At 54.4% G+C, this 27597-nt stretch overlaps 10 protein-coding genes across 10 annotated transcripts; 5 read left to right on the top strand and 5 right to left on the bottom strand.

Annotated features, from left to right (window-relative positions):
* Positions 1–2019: 2019 nt before the first annotated feature.
* Positions 2020–3536, top strand: EsH8_II_000770 (basic helix-loop-helix domain-containing protein; the record flags this gene model as incomplete). The annotated part of the gene is made up of 2 exons (XM_083264068.1): positions 2020–2086; positions 2143–3536. The coding sequence occupies 2 exons, from the start codon at positions 2020–2022 to the stop codon at positions 3534–3536; spliced, it is 1461 nt and encodes a 486-aa protein (XP_083121390.1).
* A 2910-nt stretch (positions 3537–6446) lies between these two features.
* EsH8_II_000771 (ankyrin repeat domain-containing protein) lies at positions 6447–10163 on the bottom strand (the record flags this gene model as incomplete). Its single annotated transcript, XM_083264069.1, has 2 exons — positions 6447–8715; positions 8767–10163. The coding sequence occupies 2 exons, from the start codon at positions 10161–10163 to the stop codon at positions 6447–6449; spliced, it is 3666 nt and encodes a 1221-aa protein (XP_083121391.1).
* A 1107-nt stretch (positions 10164–11270) lies between these two features.
* EsH8_II_000772 (GET complex subunit GET2) lies at positions 11271–12421 on the bottom strand (the record flags this gene model as incomplete). The annotated part of the gene is made up of 2 exons (XM_083264070.1): positions 11271–12172; positions 12274–12421. The coding sequence occupies 2 exons, from the start codon at positions 12419–12421 to the stop codon at positions 11271–11273; spliced, it is 1050 nt and encodes a 349-aa protein (XP_083121392.1).
* Positions 12422–13289: 868 nt separating this feature from the next.
* On the bottom strand, positions 13290–17179 carry EsH8_II_000773 (uncharacterized protein; the record flags this gene model as incomplete). Its single annotated transcript, XM_083264071.1, has 3 exons — positions 13290–13334; positions 13389–16917; positions 16971–17179. 3 exons carry the CDS (start codon positions 17177–17179, stop codon positions 13290–13292), a joined length of 3783 nt encoding a protein of 1260 aa, XP_083121393.1.
* A 531-nt stretch (positions 17180–17710) lies between these two features.
* Positions 17711–18227, top strand: EsH8_II_000774 (RNA-binding protein; the record flags this gene model as incomplete). The annotated part of the gene is made up of 2 exons (XM_083264072.1): positions 17711–18031; positions 18087–18227. 2 exons carry the CDS (start codon positions 17711–17713, stop codon positions 18225–18227), a joined length of 462 nt encoding a protein of 153 aa, XP_083121394.1.
* Positions 18228–18483: 256 nt separating this feature from the next.
* EsH8_II_000775 (uncharacterized protein) lies at positions 18484–18978 on the bottom strand (the record flags this gene model as incomplete). The annotated part of the gene is made up of 4 exons (XM_083264073.1): positions 18484–18608; positions 18661–18723; positions 18839–18854; positions 18916–18978. The coding sequence occupies 4 exons, from the start codon at positions 18976–18978 to the stop codon at positions 18484–18486; spliced, it is 267 nt and encodes an 88-aa protein (XP_083121395.1).
* Positions 18979–19324: 346 nt separating this feature from the next.
* EsH8_II_000776 (cytochrome c oxidase subunit VIb) lies at positions 19325–19864 on the top strand (the record flags this gene model as incomplete). The annotated part of the gene is made up of 4 exons (XM_083264074.1): positions 19325–19373; positions 19549–19661; positions 19717–19780; positions 19830–19864. 4 exons carry the CDS (start codon positions 19325–19327, stop codon positions 19862–19864), a joined length of 261 nt encoding a protein of 86 aa, XP_083121396.1.
* Positions 19865–20183: 319 nt separating this feature from the next.
* EsH8_II_000777 (splicing regulator SDE2) lies at positions 20184–21044 on the bottom strand (the record flags this gene model as incomplete). Its single annotated transcript, XM_083264075.1, has 1 exon — positions 20184–21044. The coding sequence occupies one exon, from the start codon at positions 21042–21044 to the stop codon at positions 20184–20186; it is 861 nt and encodes a 286-aa protein (XP_083121397.1).
* Positions 21045–21482: 438 nt separating this feature from the next.
* On the top strand, positions 21483–22137 carry EsH8_II_000778 (40S ribosomal protein eS10; the record flags this gene model as incomplete). Its single annotated transcript, XM_083264076.1, has 3 exons — positions 21483–21521; positions 21592–22007; positions 22092–22137. The coding sequence occupies 3 exons, from the start codon at positions 21483–21485 to the stop codon at positions 22135–22137; spliced, it is 501 nt and encodes a 166-aa protein (XP_083121398.1).
* Positions 22138–24852: 2715 nt separating this feature from the next.
* On the top strand, positions 24853–26528 carry EsH8_II_000779 (zinc-dependent alcohol dehydrogenase family protein; the record flags this gene model as incomplete). Its single annotated transcript, XM_083264077.1, has 9 exons — positions 24853–24887; positions 25015–25118; positions 25216–25220; positions 25294–25377; positions 25434–25538; positions 25604–25807; positions 25881–26146; positions 26214–26311; positions 26371–26528. 9 exons carry the CDS (start codon positions 24853–24855, stop codon positions 26526–26528), a joined length of 1059 nt encoding a protein of 352 aa, XP_083121399.1.
* Between the last annotated feature and the right edge of the window lie 1069 nt (positions 26529–27597).

A 27597-nucleotide genomic window follows, 5' to 3' on the forward strand; every position in this document is an offset into this window, starting at 1 on the left:
TACCTCAAGTGAGTGAGTGAGGGGACGGACATACACTAGAGAAGGGAAAGAGAGTGAGAGTGGAAGAGCAAGGTGCTGGAGAAAGCTTAGGAGGTTCGATGATGCGGATCCGCCCGCAGCAGTACAAGGTACTGCTGTAGAGCCAAGCCCAGAACGGCATAGTGTCAGGCAATTCCTGGGGCGAGGGAGAATTCGAAGGGTGACTGACAGCAAGCAGCGGGAGGAAGAGAGATTGGGAAATGTGAAGAGGGAGCTCCAAGTTGGCATGTGAAGCACCGTTACAGGAATAAGCCCGCCAGTCCCCAGGGATTGCGCCGGCCCACTCGGCCAAAGCCGTCGAGTGCAGAGTACTGGCTATTGGGATGGTTGAGGGATGGTTAGCGAGCCAATCGAACCCCCGTTTATGCCCCCGAGGCCAGTCTGCTGACCATCATCCACCCAACTCGAGCCTTAATAAGCACCGCTTTAACGATATCAGCACTCTTGCCGCATGCCCGTCTGGCCCCGAGCCAAATCCTGGCTCTCTCCAATCAGCCCTCCGTGCATGTCGACATGTTGGGGCAGGGCAGGAAACCACACCTCCCTCACCTGGTGTGCCTGGGCCTGGGCCGCGCAGCTGTGGGAAAATTAGGCCGCCGACTCAAGACCTGCGAGCTGCTGCCATAAACTGTGGAGGCGTGCAGCGAGATGCAGGTGACCGTGCCGTCTTCCCACCCATCCACCCCACCCCCCTCCTGCGGCCCTGCCCTCCTTCTTCTCAGTCTCTGCCTCTTCTTGCACCCAACGACCCCGGTCAACAACAGGGGGTCGTCGTTTGGTTGTTTGGTGCCCCAGACCATTCATTCTTTTCACGTCCTTGGTTTACTCCTGTTCGTCATTTTCCCGCTGCTGAATCACGGGGTCCTTGAGCCCTCCCGTCCGTCTCCAGGCCCGTGACCGTCGCCTCACTTCGCCTGTCTTGCTTACCTTACCTTGCGGCTGGCCACCTCAAGGTGATTGGGGGGTACCTCGCTGACTGCTACTGCTCAGATATGCAAGTGCACGGGTGAGCGCGACCTCAACATCAAGCACTAGAGACTGTGCAATGCTTCATATGGCCCTTGGGCTCGCATCCGATCTTCGACAAACACACGTACCCCCGTCGTCTCTTGGCTCGTCAGAACAGTCTTCTCATTCTCTGTTTCTGCCGTCCAACAAGTCTCAAGGGTCTCTACATTATTCTTAGCCCTGCATGGGCCGCATTAACGCTCGCCGTACGGGATAGACCTTGGAATCCCTTTGCTGGGAGCTCAATCCACACGTAGCACTGCTACGCCCAGCTGCTGCCAGCTCTGCCTTCCTTCGCCCGGCCTCACCTCACCTTACCCTACCTTACCTTACACGACACCCATCCGTCTTCTCCTTCGCGCCCATTCTCACCATTCTTCCTCTTCCCCTCACCCCCCCTCCCCCCGCCGCTCTTCAGACGAGACGAGGACGAAGAGGACGCCTTCCTGGCAACAGCACTAGAACCCCAGAAACCCGGTGTAGCGCCTAAGCGCAGCCACCACCCCACCTCCGCCTCGACGCAACCCGCCAGCGTCTGCTCGGGTCTCCTCCTGCTCTGCCACGGCGCGCATCTAAAGACCACAAATACGCCCACCAACCTCTTCAGTCCCCTATCAAGCAACACCACTACGGCCACTGCTACCACAACAACCAGCCGCCAACCAGCAAAATCACAAGACAGACGAACAACCAACCGGCCGATACTCGACCATCCCGCACGCACGTCCTTTCCTAGCCAGAGCCTGACGAGCCTCCTCTTTCTTATAGACGCGCCGCGCTCCTGATAGACACGTTCCGCCCCTGCTGCCATGTGCCTCTAGTATATCGACTTTCCCAGAGGAATGCGCATGTCCGCCTCCGAGTCGCCCGCATTTATTCTATCTCACACTCCGAAGCCTCGGCGCCCAACGTTTCTCCCTGCTAGAACCGGCACTTTCGACGACTATCGTCCATTTACCACAAGACGCACCCATGCTCGCCATACAACGTCCCAGGATGGGTTCGACGCAGCCGTCAGACCCCAATTTGCCCTTCGGCTGTAAGAGGCCCGTCTCTTTCATTTCTCATCAAAGTTGAATGCTTACAACCTTCCAGATGCCGTTGATCCCTCGCAAGACTTCTTCCTCGACCCTCCCGAACCTGCGCCCGGCGCACCTCTCCTCTCCGACAATGACACGAAACTTCTCAGCTCCTTCTTTGAGGACATGACGGCGGACCACTACAACCTACCCTCATTTGGTGAAGGCCTTAATTTCAGCGATGCATGGTTGGAGCTACCGCCCCAGTTCATGGGGACGGCCACGTCCTTTGGCCAGTCACCTGCACCTCCACCTCTCGCATCTCCTGGGCATGCTATCCCCCACACTGATTTTTCGGACATGATGTCCATGGGCTCCAATCTGATGCCTCCGCCTCCTCCGCCGCCACAGCAGCAGCAGCAACACCAGCAACACCAACACCAACACCAACACCAACACCAACACCAACAACACCAACAGCACCAACAACCACACCCTACCCTAGTAGAACATCATGCCTCGGCCGAGATCCTTGCTGCTGCCAGCACACTGTTACAAAACGGTTCGTCATCGAGATCGAATACGACCGGCTCCGGAGCGATGTTCGGCGGCAGCAGAGATATTCCACACTCTCTTGGACCCCCGGTCGGTCACCTCCGACACCAGCCTATGGAGGACTTCAAGCGCGCTGAGCGAGGCAGTGTGGCCCAAGCCAACCTTGTTGACGAGCACGAGAACACCTTCGCGGATATGTTTTTCGGCCCTGCGCCTGGCGAAAGAGTCTCCAACCAGCGGGCGAATCAAGTCCCTAATATCGATATGCAATGGGGCTCGGATGCCCGGTTCAATCGTTCCAACAGCTTTGTTCCGGACCCCAAGGAAACTTATGATGCTCTATCCAAGGGCCAACTGAGGTACATGGAGTGTCTCGAGCCAAGTCAAAGCACGGACAACACTCGTCCGCCGAGCCCCAACGGTGAGCATGCCTTGGGGAAGGGCCACAGCCGAAAGTCATCGGAGATTCTGAAAAGGGAAGAGGATACGGATGCACCGCCGCGAAAGAGGAGAAAGAGCAGAAATTCCAAGGAGGATATCGATGATGAAGATGAAGAGAACGGCATCGCAACGAAGGCCGCAAGGAAACGAAAGACCAAGGCAGAGCCGGCCTCAACCACACCACCAGCAGAAAACGGCACGGCCAGCCGCAGGCGCAAATCAGGCGCTGGTGCCAAAACAGCACGTGAAAATCTCACTGAGGCACAGAAGCGAGAAAACCATATCAAGAGCGAGCAAAAGCGCCGAACCTTGATTAAGGAAGGGTTTGACGACCTCTGTGAAATCGTGCCGGGCTTAAAGGGAGGCGGTTTCAGCAAAAGCACCATGCTGACCATGGCAGCTGAGTGGCTCGAAGACATGCTCAAAGGCAATGGCGAGCTGAAGGCTCAAGCGGAAGCCCTCGAGGGCCGGTGATGATCACCATCATACATCACGCTACTGATATACGGAGGCGTACGATTGGTACGCTTCACCTTCATCTTGGGATGGAGCTGAATACTGAACGTGATGGCTGCGTGTTCATCTCGTCGAAACAAGGCCATTATATGATAAGAAGGAGCGGTGGGCACTGGCGCGAAGCGTGGCAACCAATGGGACACTGGGAATTTTCGGGGAAGTCAAGGCAAGCCGGATGATTACGAGAGTGATTTATGAGAGTAGCCCGGCCCTGCTCAGGCCGTGGACGGGAGGCAATGATGATTTACATGCGGGAACAGATTTACCCAGATTTACTCTTTTTATCAGGGAAGGCTCTTGCAGTTGATACCCTTCACACTATGTCTTCTTGAAAATTCTATTTGTTAAAATTAAGCAAAGCCCATTTCATCTCACAAATCCGTTTGCAGGCAGGTGCTAAAGATCAGTGAGAGAGCCCCTCTCCTTCATTCTGGTTCTGTTGAGCTGATCTGCCATCTCAACTTTTCGCTCCCTGGCGACTGACACACAAGAATCTGCAAGGGTTGATTGCGACCAGGCTTTGGGTCCCTCGGAGTCGACACACATTTTTTTTTTTTTTTTTTTGACATGTGAAAGCTCGCGTGGTACGGATGCACCCCGCAGGTTCCTCTTTTTTGCTTGACGTCGATCATGTATGCGTATTCGCACCCACGCATTCTCCAACCCAACCCAAACGACGGCGCTTGGCGAGGGTACATGTTTGCCTTCGCCCCGAGCCTACGTCCCTGCGATATTATCCCGGGAATGACTGCTGCATGCTTGTGCTAGTGCGATGCAATATTTGGCCAATCTTACGCTTTTGCCCGTCACTCTCGTCTCGTGAATCCTTAGGTGACCGGGGAATGTGATGGTGGGGTAAAGGGTCGTCCCCCCTCCCCAAAACGCCCGTCTGCCAGGCGCGATTCTAATCTTGACGATCGCGGGGTGAGGAAGGGGACAAAAGGGAGATCCGAGCGGCGGGCGGTGATGGGGAACGAGGACCACGTTGAACGAAGATAAGGCAAATTGGACGGGGGACAAAGCGGTTGACACGATGAGGATAACGGATCTCTTTAGGCCGAGGGGCTGGACGGGCGGCTAAGGTATTCCTTGGGGGGAGAGGGATGGTGTTTCCGGGAGCCAAACAATGGAAGTGTTTTGGTGGGATGGCTGGCGGTGCCTTAGTGACCAAAGGACTGAGACATGGCGTTTGTTTTGTGAACTACCAGCTAGTGCCCGTCGGTGAAGGGGGTTGAGCCAAGGGCTGTCGAACCGGGGTCGGCTTAGTCGCCTGCCCGTGAAGACAGAAAACCTGACGGCGTGGACGTCGTGGGCACGGAAGCTGTCGGGCGATTTCTGATCGGCGAAACCAGGCAGCCTTTTTGGGAGGGGAAGGGGCAGGGAGACGAATATGATACGGGTAAACCATTCCCAATATGCACTAAAGCCAATGAGTATTGGGGTTTGCCGAAGCGTCCAAATGCCAGAGATCTTTTGATTGTTGTCTTGATTTCCGAGCCAGTGGGTACGATAAGGCCGGGTTTCGAGTTGCTGTGGTTTCACTTTGGCTATTGATAGACGGGTTTTTGGCATTCCCAGTCAAGCTTAATCCCAAGGATCTTCTCCCGGACTCAACTTTGTTTTCGGGGGGCTCTCCTATTCGAGCACGAATACATACATAATTCACAGGCTAAGAGTCACGCTATCGGCGCGGGGTCAAAGTCCGAAGTGTGTTGAGGAGGTGTGTCGGTGTCACTATCGCGACATCACGTGAAAGAACACGCTTGGAGTCGTGGTTGCGAATCTCGACACTGGCGCCGACCACAACAAGCACCTCGCATTTAAGCCAGCCACCTGAACAATATTATAATTGCTCAAATGCTTACAGGATGTGAATTGTATTCTCAGTAAAGAACCGTTGCGGTTTGTTCAAGGCATCATCCAACCCCGTGCTACCGCCGCTCGAGGTCCTTAGCCAACTTCGTTGCCTCAAACAATCACATACGACCATACCCACTGGAGAACTCGGGATCCCGTCCGCTCTCCCATAGATAAGCCAGTGAGGGCCGGATTAGTAGTTGGGTCGGTGACGACCAGCGAATACCTGGTGTTGTATGTTTTTGCTTTTTGTTGATTTGGTTAACAGAAGCACCCTTCTCACCTCTTGCTGTTTTTCTTTTTCCGCTGATTGTTAATTGCCGCGGTTCGTCTTCACTATCTTGACTAAGAAAACACCCGATGTCACAGGACAAGTCTGAACAGTTGGTTGTAATGCGCGTGGCGTGGCCACAGTCCCTACTAACAGGGCTCCATAGTTCAAGAAACATACTAATGGAACAGACAGATGGCGTTATTGGGACACACGCGTGAGAAAGTGTCTTACATGAACACTCAAGTGGAACAGGATGGATAGCTGGGTACAAAATACTACAACACACGCAATGCTGCCACGCGCCCCAGGTTCCGTCTACTATAGAGTAACTTTCCATCCGCAGAACAACAACAGTAACGGTATGTGATCGGACCAAGCCTAATCAGGCTCTTTCTGAGTTGACACTCGTGCTTCTCAGCAGTACGGGGAGGACCGGGTGTTTCACCTTGTTGCTCAGCGGTTGCCTCAACGGCCTACGAGTGTGCAATCGTCGCAAGAAATCTCGGGAAAACAAAGATGTATTATGTGTCTCGTGCTGTCGCTTTGATTAATCGATTCTCTCCTAATACTTTCCATGAGCCTGATCAGGCATGAAATAACTTGGTGACAGTTAACAAACAAACAGGTTGCTGCAGAAGGGGTAAGATGGCCCTGCTGCTTCCATGCTGTGGAGTCGAGTGTTGAACTTCGCCCCAGCCCAACACTTGTCAAATTGAAGAGCCTACTAGCATACTACTTCACTGTCCGTCTAGTGATAGTTGTTCGAATATATCAGTACCGGCGATTTCTGCTAACTGTTCCGCTGCGCATCCTTCTGTCTTGAGCTGCATTGAAGCCCCAGCCTCAATGAGGCGTTTTGCAACAGCGAGGTTCTTCCTCCGCACTGCGAAGTGCAACGCCAGCTGCAAGTAGCCAGATCCCTTCGAGATTTCGGCACCATTCTCAAGGATAATAAGGGCCATGTCCCTTTGTCTCCTAGCCATGGCATATTCCCACAAAGGGATGTAGGGCGTCTGGTTGACATCAGCTTTATGTGAAATCAGAACTTGGAGACAGCCGAGGGATCCAGCTTCAATAGCGAGGAATAATGGGGCCCGATTGAATGCGTTGGTAAGATTTGGATCCGCTCCGGCCTTCAGCAGCATCTCAGCAACGTCAGTTCTAGCCCGCCAACACGCCTGGCATAGAGGGGTGCCACTGAATGCTTTAGCTATGTTCAACTCTTCGACTGTCGTTTTGCTGATTCTTCTATGCAGAACGTTTGAGGGGTCGGTGTTGATGGCCTCTATGAGAGACTTTGTCAGATGACTACCAGTTGTGTTTTCATAGCCGTTCGCTGTCTTCAAGATCTCAAGGGACTCGCCTTGCCGGTTATTGGTGGCAATGTCCACAGGGGTTCGCCCTTCTTTGTCCTGGATATCACATCTTGCCCCGGCCGCCACCAGGATCCTGACGCCATTCGAGTCATTCCGCTTGCAGGCATCGTGTAGCGGTGTTTCGCCACCTTGCCCTTGGACATTGATGTTAATGTCCGGAACGCTGTTCAGAATCAACTCGAGGCTACCCCAAGCCATGTTGACGGCAGCTGAGTGAAGGACAGTCCGCCCTAAGAAGTCTGGAACGTGGGCGTCAAGTCCGCGCTTCAACAACAGATCAACGATTTCTTCACGATCGTTGTCCGCAGCACGCATAAGAGCCGTTCCGCTGTCTGTATCTAGATGATACAGGTTGGCGCCATGTTTGAGTAATAACTCCACACCATCTGTGAAGCCACTTGAGGCGGCCATAAACAAAGAGGTCCAAGCATCTTCGAGGGTCTCAAGGTCGATATCTATGTCTTTGTGGGACAGAAGAGCTCTTATCGCCCAGTCTACTCCTGCATGGGCAGCCAGCTGTAAGGCCGAATATCCTCTGCTTGAGCGTATATTCACATTGATATCTTCCCTCGCAAGTAGGATGGTAAAGATGTCTCGGCTGTCAGCATAGAAAGCTGCCACAAGTGCAGGCTCGCTCGTCCCACTTGGATCATTAAGGACGGTGTTGATGCCTATATCGGCTTCCCGGACAAGTCGTGCTACGACAGAATCGGACTGTGCATTGATGGCGCGGATCAGGGCAGTCGATCCCAACTGGCATGATAGAGCGGGATCAGCTCCAGCGGCGAGCAGGCAGTCCACCCCCTTGACGCCATCATCACCTTTTGCAGCTGCATACATCAGAGGCGTTGCTCCAAATGCATCGCGCGCGTCAATCTCTTCCCCTGAAGCCACAAGCTCTGATATTACATGTGTCAAGCCCATGTATGCGGCGACATGCATTGCAGTCGCATTTCTTTCAATGCTCCACTCCTCGTCGAGGTAGTAAAGTGCCTGAAGGAAGGAATTTCGAGCGTCAGAGCGAAGAAATGTCAGAGCCCGGCCGTCGTCGTCTTTAGAGGTGCTCTTAGCGATATGTCGAGCGGATTGGAGGATGGCGTACTTGAGAAAGGGGTAATTCTTGAGCCGCAGCCGCAAAAGGGAGCGTTTGTTTGGACCACATAATGTCTCCTGAAAGACTGCCATGTTCAAATAGTCTAGACAGGCGTGCGCGATGATCGCATCACCATTCGGGAATGTAGCTTCTCTTTCCGTCAGGAAGAAGCGGCTCGTTGTTGTATGAATGTAGCGGATCAGATCGGCGCGGTCTATCAATAACAAACCGCCGCTCCATGCTGTGATTTCCCGGATGGGAGGAATGCCTTTTTTCGTGATCTTATTCAAACCAGGTCGAACAGCAAGCGCGTGTTCCATTTCGGATACACTCAAAGGTCTTTGAACCCATGCAATCCACAGCAGAAGCTTTCGCAGTAATTGCCACTGATTCGGTTCAAGCGAGCGCTGCATTCGCGCAAGCGTTTGTGAATACCCAACATCTAGGTCACTTGAGAGATCTTTTAGGTTTTCCTCGATTTGGTCGATACTCCAACAGTCTGTCATACGGTCCATGTGGCGACGTGCCAGTAGGAATCTCATACCAAGTCAGTATCAATTTCAGAGTGACTCGGTATAAATAACTTACATGTTCTCTGATTTCTCTAACACGATTGTGATGAGCGTTTTCCTAAGACTCTCTTCTGACTGTTCCTCTTCTAGGAGTTTCTTGAAGTGAGGTTTCATCTCGATGCGCCTAGATATGTAGCTTCGAATATCCTCTGGCCTTGGCAGATACCAAAGCTCCTGCCACCTCAACTCCCTGGCAGTGTGAGGTTGCGTTCCATCTTGGGAAAGAGCAGTGGCATGGCAATCGTCGCAGATGACATGTTTTGGCTGCGTTGCGCATCTCCAGAGCGTATCGGAATCACGCTTCTTGCACTCGTGACAAACTTGAGTCCTGTCTAAAGCAGTCCGGATGTCATCCAAGGGCCTCGAAGTAATGCCGATTTTAACTCTGGGCCCGTAACTGTGTAAAGCATCAACCATTTTCTCTCGCTCTGATTCATTGCTCGTCTCGTCGAGTCCATCCAGTATGATGAAAGTTGAGTCGAACGACTCGAGCTCTTCCCGAAGTATGCCTCCCAGGCTATCCAAGCCCAAGGGTTTCTCGTCTTTGCTGATGATTGCCTGGTTATGTAGTTCCTTCAACGTCGATGGAACCTTGCCGTCCGCTCGGATTTGCAGAACTTGCTTCAGGAGATTTGCTACCACACTCCTCGTCGATTTGGATTCCTCGCTGTCAAAACTGCAAAACGCAATCAAAACAGCAAAATTATCCGTGTCATGCGTTTTTTTGAGATGCGCATAGATCGACGCCGCGACGACGGACTTGCCAGCTCCAGGGGGGCCACAGAACCAGAGAGACCTGACATCGTCTTTGTGCCACCTCTTAAACTCCTCGGATCCCAGGACCCATGTGTTTGGGTCTGCCGATCCTAAAACCTCTTCTTGCTTCTGCGTAAAGCTGAGCGGGGAAAGCCACTGTAAAAACTTTTCAAAGTAGGTGCTGTCAAGTATATCCCTGACGCTGGATGTCTTTGTCTGGATGTCTTGCAGAATACTATTGTCGGATTGCGTTATAAGATGTGTGGCTGTCTCTCTTAGACTCTGGAGTTGTCGAATAACTCGATTCACATCGTTTTCTTCGAAGGGCCACCGGAGAGTCATGTTGGACTTTCCGATTCGCGTCGTGGGGGTTGAAAGTTTTCCGTCTAATTCTTGGAGTTGCTCGCGCATCTGCTGCAAAACTCCATTCGGGGCGTTAAGAATTCTCAAAGACTTCATCCAGGGGGCGTTAAGAGTATCCTGCGACGGTTGGAATTGGCCCTCGAGGTCTCGAAGCAGAAGCCACAACATGGTAACTTCTTCTAGCAGACTATTCTGAACACTGATGCACTGCTCTATACCTTCAAGATAGTTGATGATGTTCCATGACATCTCAACCAGTGTCAGAATACTGGCCGTCAGTTCGACTGTTTCCATGATTGCTGCGCCTGCGACTTCACAATAGTCGGTGTGGGACGGGAACGGGAGTTCTGTGTAAAAGAAAATTGAAGATTGCAAACGACATCCAACCAAGGGTGAAAAAATAAACTATTTGAAAGACCAACCTATGTGTACGATTTCGCTAGTAATACAATAGCTCATCAGCTGTTGCCGCGAAAATGAATTCCGCATGATGACTAGCTTCAGTCATCACTACCCCCCCTCCCCATTGATTGGCGATACTGAACGCAGCCTGCTTCTGACATACGGAAATAGATATACGTGCGATGCATGCTTATAGTCACACAACTACCTCTGGCTAACAATAGACCAAAGGCCGTTAAAGACGAGGCCAACGTCAAAAATCAAGCTTGGCGCTTACCGGTTCTGCCAGCCTAATGAACGTATTATACTTGTTTCATGCAATGGTGACGCCTCGGGTGAGATTTACGTACTGGGACGGAATATAAGCTAACAGCCTGGCACATGTCTAAACGGCATCCAAACGGCATATCTTTATCACGCTCCGCTTGGTGACAGGAGCACTGCCTACTACTCTGGGTTGTCGAGGCTATTGCGAAAGAGCTGTCTCTTCTTCGTCTAGGGGACGCCAGTGAGGGCTGGATTAGTAGCTGGGTCGGTGGCGACCAGCGAATACATCGTGTTGTATGTTTCTGCTTTTTGACACGTGTGGGCGTCTGTGTCGAGGTGCGGAGAGTAGGGAACTGGATACAATGAATGGGGTTGAAAATAACTTTAAACTCAAATGTACTTTTTTTGTGGGAAAAGAAGTAACAAGCATGCTCACTTGCGAGAAAGCCCACTATCAAGCTTACTTAGGCGTGGGTGCCCCGGTTCGAGTATATATATCGTCTGGGTGTACATCAACTGGTGTTGTACGCAGAGCCGACGTTGTGCGTACAAGGATGAAGGATCGGCAACATATTTTACGATTCGGCTCAGCACATTCTGTCGTCAGGCGAGCCCGTAAACACCTAGCAACCATGGGATTCAAAACTTGCGTCCAGAGGATGGGTTAGGATTAAGGCTAGATTCTACACCCCCCTATCGCAATGTCACCGTCCCGCGCACCAATCGAACTCCTCAGCCGCGGAACCACGAGGCAAGGCCCAGGACAAAGACGCAGACCAGTATATCACTCCTCACCGTTGCGAAAATCTGCCCGTACCTCAGCGCCGTCTCGGCATAAGTTTTGATACCGCCCGGCAAAAACCCCACGACGGTCCACAGCATGCCCCCTGCTGGCGCCTGTCCGCGCTCAATGAAGTATCTGGTAGTAAGGAGCACGGCCTCGGTGGTAGCAAACATCCAAAAGAAGACCTCGCGCCCCTTCTCCATGTCGTTAACGTCTGTGACGGCTTCGTCGCTGCCGGTGGGGTAGTTGTACGCCAGCGCCGTGCGCTCGCGCTCGAACTTGGTGCCGGAGAAGGTCGTCGAGAGGGCGATGTACAGACCCAGAGTAATGGCGAAGATGGCGTGGAGAATACGCCAGAGGTAGGCGGATGACGAGGCCTTGGCTTGTTCAGGCGTTTGCATACCGGGCATACCGGGCATGCCCGGGAATCCTGCAGGGAAGCCCCCCTGCGCGCCGCCGGCACCGGCGCCGGGAAAGCCTGGGATCCCCCCAGGGCCACCGCCAGCCATCATTTGCGAGAGCATCTTCATCATCGGGTCCTCTTCGCCGCCAGGCATACCAGCTCCCATTCCTGGGCCCCCAAAGGGATTCATGGGCGGGGCCCCACCTTGGCCTGGTCTCTCGAAACCAAGCATCATCTGCCGAAGCTGATCCTCTGTCATGCCATTTGGATCGATGGGAGGCGCCGCAGAAAAGGGGCGAGGTGTGGAGGCTGGCTCGTAGTAGTGTTGCGAGATGTCGATCTCCTCAGGGTCTGCGTGTTCGGCGCCGGCACTTGGCTTTGCGGGGGCCGGCGAGGCAGAGGGCGCTGGGGATGATGTGGTCGAAGGAGGGGTTGGGGCCGGATCTTCTGAAAATGATAGTCAGCATTGTTGATTCTTCCAATCCTTACAAGACAGAGCGAACGCGATCGCGCAAATCGCAGCTGAGAGGATAGGGTTAGAATCATACCTCGCTGGAAACCTCCACCGAGGCCAGTGATCTTGTTCAGTCTCGACGTGCCGCCGGCTCGAATTTTTGCCTCTCGCTTCGCCTTGCGAATGCGAGCTTGCTCTGCTGCACGCTGGGCAGCGGCATCTTCAGGTGTTGCTTCCGTCATCTTGTGAGGTTGTTGACTGTGGGGAGATAGACGGGTTGGTGAGGTGTGACGTTTTGTGGATGATGTTGGCTTTAGCCCGCCCGTGCTTATCTTATCGGACAAGGGGGCCCGCTGAGCTCGCTCTGCGCCGTTTCAAGGTACTGTTGGTGAGAGATTCACTTCGCCGTGGAATATACATATAATATGCTATAACAATCAGTTACACACTGAAACCATGCAAAAAGTCTGCACATATGACATGTAATTAATGTGATTTTAATGGCGTACCAATCAGAATTTCATTCCAAATTCCCTGAAGAGGCGTTGCTAACAACGCTTTATTACAATGCTTGACCTTAAAGCTACATTTATTTTAACCAAAGCCTCCTAGTATCTCTGTCTTGTTTTCTCGGCAAGTTTCTTTTCCTTGGCCTTTACTTCGTGTTCTCCGCCTACATGGGGCGCAGAGAGGCCCCGACAATGCAAAGAAGCTCAAAAGGAGGGGGTTAGAAAGCCGGTTACAAGCTCGGCCTGCAATGTGATTGAACTCGGAAGGACCAGCCCGTGTATAGCTTGACCAAGTGAGTCTGTTCGTCACAGAGGCCGACTGAATACAACATGTAGTGTTTCATTGGCAAAGCTCCACCTCCGATGGCCATGTGATGGAGTGGACGCACGTTGCTGTCTGAGAGTGCGATGGCTCATAAGACACATGCGTTCTCTCACCTGCTGAGTTCTCTACAACATCGCGTGTGTAAGGTTCATGGGGTAGTCAAATCGCAATTTCCACATTCGTTTTTTAAAGCTCTAGTGTATACGTAAAAAGCGCAACCGGCTATCATCAACAGCTCGTCCCGACACTGCCATTACCCTAGTCCTCAGATGGCGTTTATGGGGTGGCCTTGCTCATGCTGATCAACCGCTTCACACCAACCTAGAACGATAGTTAGCAAAGTCATCAGGCGGGCTGTCGTGGTGTTGTACTTACCATCCAGTTACCACACTCCTCCGTCTTGTCACGCTGGATCTCGAGTTGAATCTTCTGAGCTACCTCGTAGTTCTTCTGCTCGATAGCCTCTGCTAGCGCACTCAGTTGGTCAATCGTGTCAGGCTTGACGAGTTCCTCGTTGTTGAGATGATCAAACAACAGGTTGAGACGCTTTTGAGTATCCTTAACTTGCGCGGCAAAGGAAGAAGGCGCCCGAGAAGCTACACGCTGCATGTCGGAGCCGAGCACGTCGACCAGCCGCTGGGCGTGGGCCGGAATGTGCGACCTGTCACCAGCAGGGTGCTTGGCCTTGGGTGGAGCAGCTGCCCTCGGGGGGGGAGGAGTAGGCTGGGCTCTGGCAGCGGGTGGGGGTCCGCTCGAGGGCGGAGGTCCAGTAGGGGGCGCACCGGCAGGTGGAGCGCCATACGGCGAGGGTGCAGCAGCAGGCGGGGCCCCATACGGCGAGGGCGCGTACTGGTTTTGCGGAGGCCCTGCCTGCGGTGGTGCCGCGTAGGGGTTCCTCGGTGGTGGTTGACTTCCAGGAGGCGGAATGGATGATCCCAGGGGCGGCTGGCTAGTTTGCGGCTGCGCTGAGGGGGCAGGGGCGTAACGGTTGGAGGGGGGGGCTCCTGATGGGGCAGGGTTGTACGGCGACGCAGTGCGGGGCATCGGAGGCGGCATGAAGGAAGGTGCTGCGCCGGCCTGGGGTGGCGGAGGAGCGTATGCATTCGAAGCTGCCGACGTCGGCCTCGGCGGTGCCTGGAAGGACTGAGGAGGCCCGGCAAGCGGGGATGTGACACGGGGAGGGGCCGGTCCCTTGGGGGGAGGTGGAGGAGGCGTTGAGCCAGTGCGGCCATAGGGGCTCTGGGGAGGAGGGCCCGGCTGGCTCGCCTGGTTAAAGGGCGACGTGATCGCAGCCACGCTGGGGGTGTTCTTCCGAGAAGGTGCCTTGTTAACCAAGGGAACGTCATTCCAACTTTCTTTAGGGCGGAAGCTGGTGGTAGGTGTAGAGTTACGCGGAGGCGGCGGCAGATTGCCGAAGTTGCTGGGTGGTGGTCCGTAACCCGTAGGCGCTTGGTAGGACTGGGCGACCGGAGGTTGGTAGCCTTGGGCCGGGGCATAGCCCGACTGAGCAGCTGGTATGTAACCACCCAACGCCGGGGCCGGAGCGTAGGGGTTCGATGGCGCTGCAGGTCCCGGAGTAGCAACAAGAGCTGGTCCTGCGGGAGCGTACGGGTTGGAACCGCCGGGAGTCGGGGTGGGGCCAGTGGGCTGGTAAGCCGGAGTAGGTCGAGGGTTGCTGACAAGCGGAGCTTGTCCAGGCCGACGACCACTCGCCGCCGCCGCCGCCTTGGGAGCAGCTTGGGCGACGGGGGCCCTCTGCGTGGCGCGGCCCAGGCGGCTCTTCGCCAACGCCGCCTCGGGGTAGTGCTCAGGGAGCAGGTCCAAGTACTTCTGCGCAACCGCAAGCTGGCCATGGGCGGCAATGATGTCGGCGAATTCCGTGTACTTATCGTACAGAGCTGACAGCTTCCAGTCGGCAGTTTGATCCTTGCCGGAGTCCTGAAACTTGGTAACTTGACGGAAGATGGTAACCTTCTCAATGAAATGCTGCAGCGAGCGGGCATGGACGGAGAAAGTCGAGTCGTCGCTGGGTTCCTGCACGCCTGCTTTCTCCGCCTCCTCAAGTTCCTTGATCCAGATGGAAACGACCTTCTCGAGCTTCGAGCCAACGAGGAAGCAGAAAGAAGCATCCTTACGTGAGCCGTTCTCGAGGACCCGGTCTCCGAGGGCCTCGCAGAGATCAGGGAACTCCTTGGGGTCCGAAAATGTGCACAAAATGGCCATTGTCTCCTTCCAATTCTCGAGATCGGCGTTGTAAACGACATCCCACAGGTTCTTGGCGATAACTGAACCAAGAAGACGGAGATAGCTGGGAACACCATCCCTGCTGGCCAGGTAAGCAGTCTGCACCTTGTCCACGAGCTCTTGCCCACCGCAGTTAGCGATGAGGAAAGCATCTGCCCAGCGTTCCTCCTTGAGTGAAATCTCAGTGGCCTTGGTAAAGTTTCCAAGCATCAGGGCTTTGGTGATGGACTTCTCCACCGTAGTATCGGTGTCGGCGAGCAAGTGGAAAGGACTGTCCGTCTTGGCCCCCTTGTTTGCTGAGAGGTTAGACAGGAAATCTTCGCCTTCGCCTTCACCATCACCCTCGCCCCAAAGGTTGTCGGACTTGTCTTCTTCCTTGGCATCCTCCTTCTTCTCGTCGGCGGTATCCTCGGCCTTGCTTTCGTCCTTGGGCGACACTCCATTCGTGATCTCCTCCTCGTTGAAGCCAAGATACTCAATAATGCGCTTTCGCGGATTCTCGCCCGTCAGAGTTTCCATGACAAGCCAGTCTGCCTTCTCCTCCTCAGACGTCGCCTGCTCCTTGCGCGCCTCACAGAGACCGACAATGTCGCCCGATTGCAGGGCCTCCTCAAACTTTTCCGTTGCGGGACCAATCGCCGAGTCCACAGAGAACTGCGTAATCGAAATCTTGGTGGACCGCTGCTGAGCATTTTGCTTGAAGGTGACGAGCTTTCCACCAAATCCGAACGAAGCTCCGATTGGACGCTCCAACCACTTGGGCGCCTTGTTCAGTGAAAAGGACGCTCCCTGAGGCTGCGTCTGGGCGCTGGTGAAGAAATCCTCACCATCCAGGTTGTCCGCGGCTGTGGCCTGAGTGTTCGAAGGGTTGGTATTCTGGAGGGTCTGAATGGTAATCTTCCCATCGAACCCAGCGGTGGCGGAGAGGTTAGGATTGGAAGGGTTGAATCTAGTGAGGAAGGTCCAGTTCGTGACCTCGGGGAACTCCCCGTAGCGTTCACCTGTCTGAGGGTTCCAGACAAGTGTTCTGTTGTCCTTGCCACACGAAAGCAGCAAATCACTGTCTTGCTGGCACCATGACAAGGACAGAATGCCCTGCTCGTGTCCCTGGAGCGTCCTCTCCGGCGCATTGGAGTTTCTGAGATCCCAGAGGTAGATGACAGGAGTAGTATCATCGTGCGTGGCGGTCAGGAGCTTCGTCGAGTTGTTGGGGTCCCAGGCAATGGCACTGACGGGTTTCCTGTTGTTGTTCAACGTCAAAGACGACTTCTTGGTCTTGAGATCCCACACAGTAACAAATCCACCGGAACCTCCAGTGGCCAAAATGTGAGCAACCTTGCGATTCCATGCGACGCATTCCAGATCGTCTGCGCGAGCCGCGGCGGTACCGAGTCGGAAGGGGTTCTCAACGTCATTGACGTCGTAGATGAAGAGCTCTCCCTTTGCGCCGGCGGTTGCGAGGATTTGAGGTCGAAGGGGGTTGAACTGGAGGGACTTTATCGGACCGGTGTGCTTCGTCGTTCGGGACATGAAGGCATCCTCGGCGCCCTCGATGAGCTTCTCGGCATCCCAGAGGTCTAGAGAGCCATTCTCCAAAGCACCGGCGATGATGCCCTTCGGATGATCGGAGTCGGGAGGTCCCCAGGCAAGGTCATAGAATCTAAGGGCCGTGAGCGAAGACGTTCGATGTGGCTGTGTGGATGCAGAGCCTACCTCGAGTCGGTGCTGATGCTAGCTATGGGTTGCAGCTCGAGGCCTTGGTCTTGGTTGTCAAGGTTAAGGTCCCAGAGCTCCAGCTTGGTCTCATCAGAGAAGTCGGCATCGACAGCGCCAGCTCTGGTGCCAGTGATCAAAAGGGGCTTCGACGGGTCGGGGGACCAGGCAAAGGCCGCGGTCCTAGGGATCTCGCGAAGGCGAACCATGATTGCGAGAATCACTCAGTCCCCGGGACTGCACTCGGAGGGAGGGGGAGGGACGTTGCAAAGTGAAGGCGGGCCAGTCGAGACAACTCAAACGCAGCTGCAGATTGGCATTGATTGTTACTTGATGAGGACAAAAAATCTGGCGAGTATTGCCCAGATTCTTTGGTGTAAGAAAAGGAGGCCAAGCCTTGAGGGAGAGGTTACAGGTGGCTGTTGGTTGCTAGATCGGTACAGTGCACGCTGGCCCTTGGGGAATTATGATGCCAGATTGCAGCCCACATTCAGGCTTGCCAGGTTCAAGCTCCCCAAACCGCAGGCTCCACGTCTCCAAGGACCGTGCACTTTGGCACGAAAGGTTGCGTCACGTGCATAATACAGAGCTCCTTCCAGCCAATAGTGAGTTAGGAGAGCTCCTGCATAGAAACCCCGCCAACCAAAAGATTCACTCTCACTGTCACCCAGCCGTACCGCTTCTCCAATATTATTACAGAGCGCGCCGGGCTATAAAGCCGAACTATACAAGCAGGCAAAATGACGGACGCCGCGCGTTGGAAAGCGACCGTGTTTGTGGGTGGTCTGGCTTCCATTGTCACGGCCGCCAACGTCCACGATGCCTTCCTCCCCTTCGGAGAAATTGCAGATGTATCGCTGCCGAAAAACGACAAACCAAACTCAACCGACCCTCACAGAGGTTTTGCGTACGTTGAGTACGAGGACGCCGAAGACGCCAAAGAGGCAATTGACAACATGGATCAGTCGGAATTCTTCGGGCGGGTCATCAAAGTGTCAGCCGCCAAAGTACCGAAGAGCGCAGATGAAGGCCTGGGTAGCAAAAAGGCGGTATGGGAACAGGTAAGCCATTTCTGCACCCGGTCTTGCAAACTCTTCTCATTGATCAATTTAATAGGAGGGTTGGCTGGCGGAACATGCTGCTGGCGATGAGGACGGACTTGCAGCAGAGCAAACTACCGCGCAGATTGAAGTGCGTGGAGATGACCCCATGCAGGGCCTGGAGGGGCTTGACGTTGCAGGACCAAGGCCGGAGTGAGGGCGAGGTATTTGGAAGGTTGACCTGAGTCTTGATTTAACTGCATAGCGACGGCGTTCACATGGTTTGCTGATGTACAAATGGATCTCGCTTTTCTCTAAGAATTGGGCGAGGGAGGCACATTGAAAGAGAGGAAATTGAAGCAGCGTCCCTGGTGCCTTTTGATCTGTCTGTCGTTGACATATAAAAACGGACCCCCCTAATAACACATCGGCGCCCTTCGTCAATTGCTTCTCATCATTCTCCCAACTTTCGCTTAGTGGTGCTCTCCGGCGTCGGCGGCAGACTTGCCTTGGCGCTTGAGACGGATGGTCTTGTCCGTCAGGAAGTGGCGCGTGACCGAGTAGCCGGCAGCAAAGAGGGCGAAACCAACGACGACACCTGATTCTCGTCAACAATTGACCGACGAAATGCTTCAAGTCCAATGACGTACCGAGAGGGACCAGTTCGGGAGGGATCTGGCGGAGCTTGCGCAGTCTCTGAGAGATGGTGTGGCCTACGGTGGGACAAGTCAGCTCCTGCTAGTCAATTCGAGCCACCATCGTTCGTCATCGTTTTCGATGTCCGGTATCGTGAGAGCCTTCAATGGCTGGGAGCGGGTGTTGACGTACCAACCTGGTCCTCGGCCTACGGGTAAACGTTACAATTAGCAATTGCGCTCGTCCGGACCAGCGAAATTTCAACGTACAGGGACGGGAGACATCATCCGAAGAGTCGGGCGGAAAGCGCGGAGACCGAGAGTAGGACGCATTTTGACAGATTTGTTTTTTGAAGAGGGGAGATTTTTCGGTTCTTTTGGTACACCTGAGGGAGCGTAGTTGATCGGGATCAGATCTCGAAATGAGTGATTGGAAGTTGGACCTGACTTCCATGAGTCTGGTCTGATGTTAGAATGGAGCTCGGCCCACCTTTGCAATGCCTGAGGCCCAATTGGTCATTTAAGGCACCCACCCGTTCTCGCCCGTCACCACCTGATTCTCGGTGCAGAAACGACCATTCAATTGCTCTGAAAGCAACAACCGCAATCGCACGCCGCTGCCCACTCTATCCCATCACCAGAACCGACTCCTAGTCAATTGAACTCGCACGCAGTCAAAATGTCCGACGACCAGGAACTCGTTACCAAGCCCTTCAAGTTCGTCACTGGTACGTTGAAGAAATATCCCTCTCCGAAATATGGTCTGATCTTTTTCCGAGGCTAACTGATGACTTCTAGCCGGTATGACTCTCCGCCCAAACCCCCGAAACCCGCGATAGCGTCACCTCGAATGATGTCGCAAACAATGGTCAATTGGACTATATGTTAACGTGAGCTGGACAGGCACCGATGCCCGCTACCCGAACATGAACCAGACCAAGCACTGCTGGCAGAACTACGTCGACTACCACAAGTGCATCAACGCCAAGGGCGAGGACTTTGCCCCCTGCCGCCAGGTCCGGACAATCCGCAATTGCTCTCCAGAAGGACCGGGAAACTAACGAGTGACAGTTCTGGCTTGGCTACCGCTCTCTGTGCCCCTCCGGTTGGTACACGCGCTGGGATGAGCAGCGAGGTCAGCACCATGCCCGTATGTCGAAGAAGCGTATGCTGACACAGAACAGAGGCTGGCAACTTCCCCGTCAAGCTGGACGCATAAGCGACGTTGGACTAGGTTGCAAGCATGTTGGACGGAGGAGCCGGGCGACTGTACTACTTCGAGATGGTTCGAGACCTCAAATAGAGCATCGAAAGATGTGTCGTGCGAATAAGTTGAAGGCGCTAATGGGCGTCGAATTTGATTTCGTGACAAACTATCTGTAGTGTTCGCCCCAAATGGTCATTTGTATAAAAACCCCCCAAACTTGATCCCGTCCCATAACCGCCCAGTTGTCCGGAAACTCCGTGCGCTCTTACTGACGCGAAACTCCTTACGCAAATGCCAACCGAAAATAATAACATAGGAGACCTGCTCTAATTCACTTCTTCTTGCCATCGACTTCGTCATCCTCGTCCGAGCTCATAAACTCGTCATCCTCATCAAATCCTAGAAATGTCCTTGGCTTGTCTTTGGGCGCCTTGGCAGGTTCTGATGGAGGTGTCGAGCCCTTGGAGCTGCTGCCCTCGCCTTGCTCATCCTCACTCGTCATCGCCTCATCTGTCTCCTCTGAGCCAGTCGACCCTTGCGAAGTCCCAAGCAGGTTGTCTTTGTACTTTCCGGCTTTGATGGCCGCAAGCACGGCTTCCCGGGTTCTCTCGTTGGACTCTTCCTTGTCCTCGACCCACTTGCCATCAAGACGGCCTTTGCCGCCATTCTTGATCTCGTCCTCGCGCTTCTCTGCAAGCTCAACAATCTGCTCCCATCTTTCGCGGCGCTTCTCTTTCTCTTTCTTCTCCATTTCCGGCTTGATGGCTAGATACTCGGCCAAAGCCTTGGCCTCGGTGACGGTGCGCAAGCGTCGGCCGTCGAGGTTTCGACTTGAGTTGTTGGCGTCTCCCTGGTTGCGCTTCTTCTTGGATGACATGCGGCCACCAGCGGCTCGGAGCTGGGATCCAAAACCACCCTTGCCACCGCAAAGCGGCACTGACAGCCGCAGAGAAACGAAATCATCGGTGGCGGAGGACAGGAGGTCTGATACTGGCTTTGTGGACGATGCAGCGAGCTCCTTGTTCGAGACAGTAGTCAGAATAAGGCGGGTGTCTGTTGCAGGCAAGCGCTCGTCGAGCTTCTGTCGTAGATCTGATAGAGTCGTCGTCGAGGGTACCGGGAGGACCAGTGTTGATGGCAGACCCAGTCCAGCAAAGGTGCTGATGAATACGTTGACGTTCCTGACAGTCATTTTGACGTATTGATTCCTCGTCCGTCGCAGGCTGCTGGTATTATTCGATCAGAAATTGCAGCGCTTTGGACGACAACGATGACGGCGGATGCGAAATCTCAAGCGGCTGGCAACCACACCAAGAGATGTTTGTCTTACTCGCGACGCTACTGGAGATATGGAAAGCTGCACAGCCACTCTGCGCTTAACTTCAGCGCTGCTGTGGCAAGCAGGACGTTTCTTATCGGATTGCGTTATCTTCACGTGATTTGATTTTCACAGCTCGGCCCGTGCGTCGCCAGCCCCACTTCGGCTTTCACATCAGGATAGGGTTGGAGACCACCCTCTACCGTAGGCTTTTGCCCACACGAATTTTCCTTTTGAGATCTTTGCAAGCCTTCCGATCACGAATCCATCCCCCTTCAACATCGACCAGCAAGCGAGCAGACAACCGCCACGATGTTGATCCCCAAGGCCGACCGCAAGAAGATCCACGAGGTTAGATTACCAATTTGCAGGAGCACGAAAAAATTGGGAGGGTTTGGATTGCTGACGACGATATTTGCAGTACCTCTTCCGTGAGGGTGTCCTCGTCGCGAAGAAGGACTTCAACCTCCCCAAGCACCCCGACATCGACACCAAGAACCTCTTCGTCGTCAAGGCTCTCCAGTCGCTCAACTCCCGCGGCTATGTCAAGACTCAGTTCTCGTGGCAATACTACTACTACACTCTGACTCCCGAGGGTCTTGACTACCTCCGCGAGTGGCTTCACCTTCCCGCCGAGATCGTCCCCGCCACCCACATCAAGCAGCAGCGCTCCCACGCTCCTCCCCGCGGCATGCTCGGCGAGGGCGAGCGCGAGAGAAGACCGTTCGGCGGCCGTGGCCGTGGTGGCGACCGTGGTGACCGTGAGGGTGGCTACCGCCGCCGCGACGCTGGTGAAGGCAAGGAGGGTGGTGCGCCTGGTGGATTCGAGCCCCAATTGTGAGCCTCAACCCCTCCCATCCCGCGACCTTTTACGGCGGCTCAGCATTGAGAACGGAATATTTTGCTAACAATTGTTTGCAGCCGTGGTGGCTTTGGCCGTGGCCGTGGAGCTGCTCCCCCCTCGTAAGAGGATTCTTTCCTATCGGCTTTTACTCTCGAGACGCATTGGCAAAAAAAGGGCACCGACATGTACTCTAAACAGTGGATGGCCGGAACAGTCGCGCGTCTGTTAACGTCACAGACTACGGGGGAAACATCGTGGGAGTTTGGAGGTTAGATCCTCGGAAATCGTTTGCATCAAAAGGTCATGAATTGCAGCCTGCGGCTTGTGCTGCTTCCTCCAAACTGTGAAACGTCCTTTTCTTTCTTTACCACGCTGTGATGAGCAAGTGGTGTCTGCCCGCTGGCACATTGGGTGGTGCCGAAGCCTCGAGAGGTTACGTTAAGACTCTTACAAGCATCGAGGCGAGGACAGGGAAAACAAACGAGAACATCCGGATGTCTCCTCAAGTCGAGGGCGGACGAGGGAGGGGTCCGTCTACGAAGGGACGTTGAGAGCCTGGGTAAGCGCCGACACACGTAGGATAGCTTCAGCAGGCTTCGCACGAATAACGTATCGTACTGGACTCTCATGGCCCCTGGGCAAAGGAGCAATGCGCAACGTCTCCGCGCCTTGGCGCGAATATGTGTGACAGTAAAAGGCCCTCGCCAGAATGACAAGTTGGAGGAGTGCCGGGCCGTGCTGGCTGTACTGACAATAAGCGGTCGGCGACTAGGTAAATTCAATGACGGCCATGTATCTGAATTTCCCAACTTCCCAAAGTCTTGATTGTGCCCCGCACGAGTTCGGATATGAAGCACCCAACCCCACACTTTTAATTGAATATGTGTCTTGTGTAACTTATAAGCGAGTGAGATGTTGCAGATTGGCTTGAGAAGGCACGCAGGCTACTTCCTCAACGTCCTGCCTAACCATATCCCGAAGCACATTACCTACATCGACCTGTGAGGTACATTGCATTCGGTCTCATCGCAGTTGTGCTTGCATCGGATTTCGGGCGCAGTTGCCTCTCCCCCGGGGCAATGAGATGGGAAGGAGGAATGCAATCCTGGACTGTATCACTTTGTGAGAAAGTCATGCAGACCGTCTCCCTCGACGCAGTCTTTACATGCACCTATTCAAACCAGCATTGGCAGGACGCGAAGAAGCCGCGCATTGCTTCCGGGTCCGTTGGCCAACCGAAAGAGACTTAACATCCAACAATATTTCCAATGTTCTGTCTTGTCGCACACGACAATGGGTAGAGGCGGAATTAAGCTCATGAGCCACCAGACACAAACCTAGGTCGAACACGACGGTAGCAGAATCATATCAGAGCACCCAATCGTCATCCCACTCAGTCACGCCAGCCCGGTACGTAAGTCAGTTCCCTTGTGGAGGAATCGTCTCCACGCCAAGGGCCGACGCAGCAAGTCCAGCAAACCGGGGAGCGGCCGGTTGAGAGCCACGCCCAGGGTTGCTAGCGCGTGGGGAGAGAATCGCGGGCGCGGGCATGATGAGCGTGGGCAAGGGCGCGGGCGTGGTCGAGACCGGGAGACTAGTGTAAGCTCTTGTCATGTGCCGTGAAGTGTCACCACATTCTTACTCTCCGTGGAGGTTTGGTGAGGTTTTGTTGAGGCGATGCACCTTGGGAAGGATGTCGGATGTGCAAGATAAGCAAGCACCGCGCCAGTGACCAAGTGGACCGATCTGCTAGTTAGGTAGGTAGCTGGAACGGAACAGAAGAGACGGTCGCGTTGAAAGTAGTGGTGTCACTGCCATGTTCTTGCAGTTGCAAGCTGAGACCAGGGCTCTTCTCCCCTTTTCCAAGTCGGATGCATCCCGTTCGCCTCGCTGATTTCTCAATGGCTCAATGATACTTTCTTGGCCCCGTTCGGTGGGATGGCAGGCAGTTGTTGGACACTCCGGGGGTGGGCACTTCACCTCCCTCTTACGACTCAATTCATTCCCCTGCAGTATGATTGCTCTCGCGGGGTGCCTTCCCCAATTTTTTTTTCCAGGCCAGGAAGTCGGGTTGCTAGCCCTGCGTGATGACGGCGAGTGTGCAGCCGGCGTTGGAGCTTTCGAGGCGGGGCGATTTTAGGATGGACAGGGGGCATGGCCAGGAGACTTTGCCCAGCTTCAAGGTCTGCCAAAGGCTCCGTTAATCCTCAGATGTTTCCCGCTCTCATCGATCATTGTTTGGCCAGTTCAGGCCGGCCCTTGCTCACGGCGTGACATGCCCGCCTCGTGTTTGTCCCGTCATTTGATGGCCGAGTGGTACGTCGATATGGACGCGGGATGCGGATGTGGGGTTGGATGCAACTACACTAAACGTGCTGCACGGTACTGTACGAGTGAAGATGTGCATTCATTCGGTGTAGCTATCGAAAGCTCGCCGGCTAGAGCGTACAATGCAAGCCCAGGGAGGGTTTGGAGGTAGGTACCCTGACCTCGGACATGCCAGCCAACGCCTTGGGCCTTGGTCCCATCTCCATCCCAAGATGTGCCCATTCCCCGCGTCACTAGAACAGAGGCTTGTGTACGAGGCGGTATATAAAGCTGCAGTTGCCGCCTCCTGAATCTCCATTTCAGAGTCAACCCCAAGTCTACTCGCCGTCCTTTCTCTCCACGTGAAATTCTTTCCAAGTATGTCTCCAGCCTCATTGCCCACCCTGCCCTTCCTCTGGCGCTGGTTGAGCTCACTTACACGTCGAGATGTGATACTGATCCGGCTTCACTTCACCTAGCTGTATCAACAGCCCGTTTAGTAACCAACCACAAACCAACAGCATAACCAACATGGCGAACCTCCCCAAGCAGATGAAGGCTCTCCGGTACGCTTTTCTTAGGGTCAACCCCCAGCTCCCCGATCCCCGCGACGAAACAGTGTACCCCGCGCAACGCGCAACTTGACTTTCTGGGGATATTACTCCTTCGGCGATAAGCTGACCCCTCATTCAGATATGAGAAGCCCGAGGATTGGTCAATTGTCCAGGTTCCTCTTCCAGAGCTGCGGGAGAATGACGTCTTGGTCAAGGTTCGAGCCTGCGGTGTTTGTGGCACTGGTGAGTAAAACTGCATCCTTCCCTTTGCATGGCATGCGTAATGCAAGTCGAGGTCAGCCGGGGGGGGGGGACATGTACGACTAACACAACGCCTCAGACTTGGTAAACCACCCGACCTCTCACGAACTTTAAAAACGTTGTGCTCCCGGAGCTGCATGGCTGATATTCTTGGCAGCACATTCACGAGGGAGAGTTCATTGCCAAGTTCCCCCTGATTCCGGGCCACGAGACTGTTGGTGTCGTCGCCGCCGTCGGTCCCGTACGCATGGTTCCCTAACCTCAAGAACGACCCTCTTTGCTAACACAGAAACACAGAAAGTCAAAGACTTCAAGGTCGGCGACCGCGTCGCCGCAGACAACAGCGAGCTTTGCAATGAGTGCTTCTACTGCCGCCGCGGGGAGCTTCTGCTCTGCGAGCACGTACGGCCCCCTACCTTCCAGCTTACATGGTCAAGCTCCGGACTACTAACACGCTCTCTATCTAGTTCGAGGCTCATGGTGTCACCATGAACGGCGGTTTCGCTGAGTACTGCGCCTACCCTGCCGGCAAGGTATTCAAGATCCACAACCTCAACGACGTCGATGCCACTCTGCTGGAGCCTGCTTCCTGCGCGTGCCACGGCCTTGACAAGATCCGCCCCCGTCTCGGCTCCAGCGTTCTCATGTTCGGTGCCGGTCCCACAGGTCTGGTGAGTGAACCAAGAAGCTCCGAAAGCTGCATCTTCCCTCCCTCCATCTTTCTGACTAGAATGCCCCGGTTAGATGCTCGCCCAGCTGATGCGCCACAACGGTGGCTGCAACGTCACCATCGCCGCCCCCCAGGGCCTCAAGATGGACCTTGCCCGCAGCCTCGACGCCGCTGACAACTACATCGAACTTTCGCGTTCCGAGCCCGAGGTCCAGTTCACCCAGCTCCAGAAGGACAACCCGTACGGTTTCGACGTCGTTGTTGAGGCCACCGGCTCCGTCAAGATCCTCGAGGACGCCATCAACTACGTCCGCCGCGGCGGCAAGCTCGTCGTCTACGGGTAAGCTCGAGAACCATCTCCCAAGAGCTTTTTTTATACAATAGAAGCTAACGTTTACCCCCTCCAGTGTCTACAACAGCTCTGCCCGCGTCTCATGGCCCCCTTCCAAGATCTTTGGCGACGAGATCACCATCCTCGGTTCCTTCTCCGAGACTTACATGTTCCGTACGTACCAACCAGTCTCTGTGGCTGTGGAGGTTAAAAGACTGACTGATGTCGTGCAGCTGCTACCATCGACTACCTCGACTCCGGCAAGGTCAAGACCAAGGGCATCGTCAACAAGACCTTCAAGCTCGAGCAGTTCGGCGAGGCTTTGGAGTCCATCAAGAACAAGAGCGCCATCAAGGCCGCCATTGTTTTCGATGACGCTACCGGGGTGTAAGGGGTCTCTGCGCCAGCATGGCAGGACGTCCGCTCCTCATCGCCATCCGAAGACCGCCGTTTCTCGTGGTTGCCGTTTCCTGGCTTGGACATATACCGGATCGGAGCTTGACGGCGAGGCTTGGCCGGGGCGGGTTGTAGCGGACCGGTTGCCAGGTGACTCTGACGAGTTTGACGAGTTTTATGAGTTTGATGTTGGGGCTTGAATAGTTGTTTATGTCGATTTTGGCTTAAAGTTTTATTAGCGCGAGCGGTTGCGGAGTTGAAAGGAGCGTTCAGGAGAGAAAAGAGCTTTATATTATCAGTCTTTCCTTTGCGTTGTTTTGGAAGGGGGAAAAAACACCAAAAGGGAAATGCTCGCACATGATAGTTGGAGAGCAAATGAACTACCACATGTCCCGAACGTAGCCTCGCGCCCTCCGCTCCCTCCAAAGACTACTTGTTCATTGTATCCCGATCCAAAGTTCCTTGTTTTCCCGAGATGCGCGTCCTACGGAGATCCTACTGGGCGAGGAGAGACGAAGCATTGCATTACGCAGTCTACTCCGCATCACCGCCACCCGCATCCGAAGCCCATCCCTTCTTCCCCTTCCCTCCACACCGCGAGATGTGCCTACCCCGCCTTGCGATTGCAACCAAATCCCTACGATATGCTTTTTCAATGGTTTGTTTCCAGACTGCGTGGCATGGTCGATAGGTAATGCCCCCGCGCTGCTCCACCCCATGAAGTTGCTCGGTGAAGCACATGCAATTGTTTGCCAACATTTCTCACAAAAGTACCGAGATTAAGCATATTCACACCAAACAAGCTGCGTCACCGAACAAACAACAATGCACAGCCATTCGTGGCAATGGCTAATTTGTCCCTCTTCTCCCTCTCTCCTTCGACTTGGCTCTGGCCTCAGCGGTGGGGTACTGCACGGCAATCGGTCTTCACAGCCTCCCCCTTAGTTGTCTGGGACTTGTAGGCTTCTCGTTACGCTGACACGCTAGTTAAGAGAGACTCGCTTAAAGCTGAGACTTGCCGCCGGCCGAGGCGCGGGTCTGGGTTCTGGGGCGAGCTTTGGAGC

The sequence above is a fragment of the Colletotrichum jinshuiense genome, chromosome 2 (genome assembly GCF_051148585.1).
Source record: "Colletotrichum jinshuiense chromosome 2, complete sequence".
NCBI lineage: Eukaryota > Fungi > Ascomycota > Sordariomycetes > Glomerellales > Glomerellaceae > Colletotrichum > Colletotrichum jinshuiense.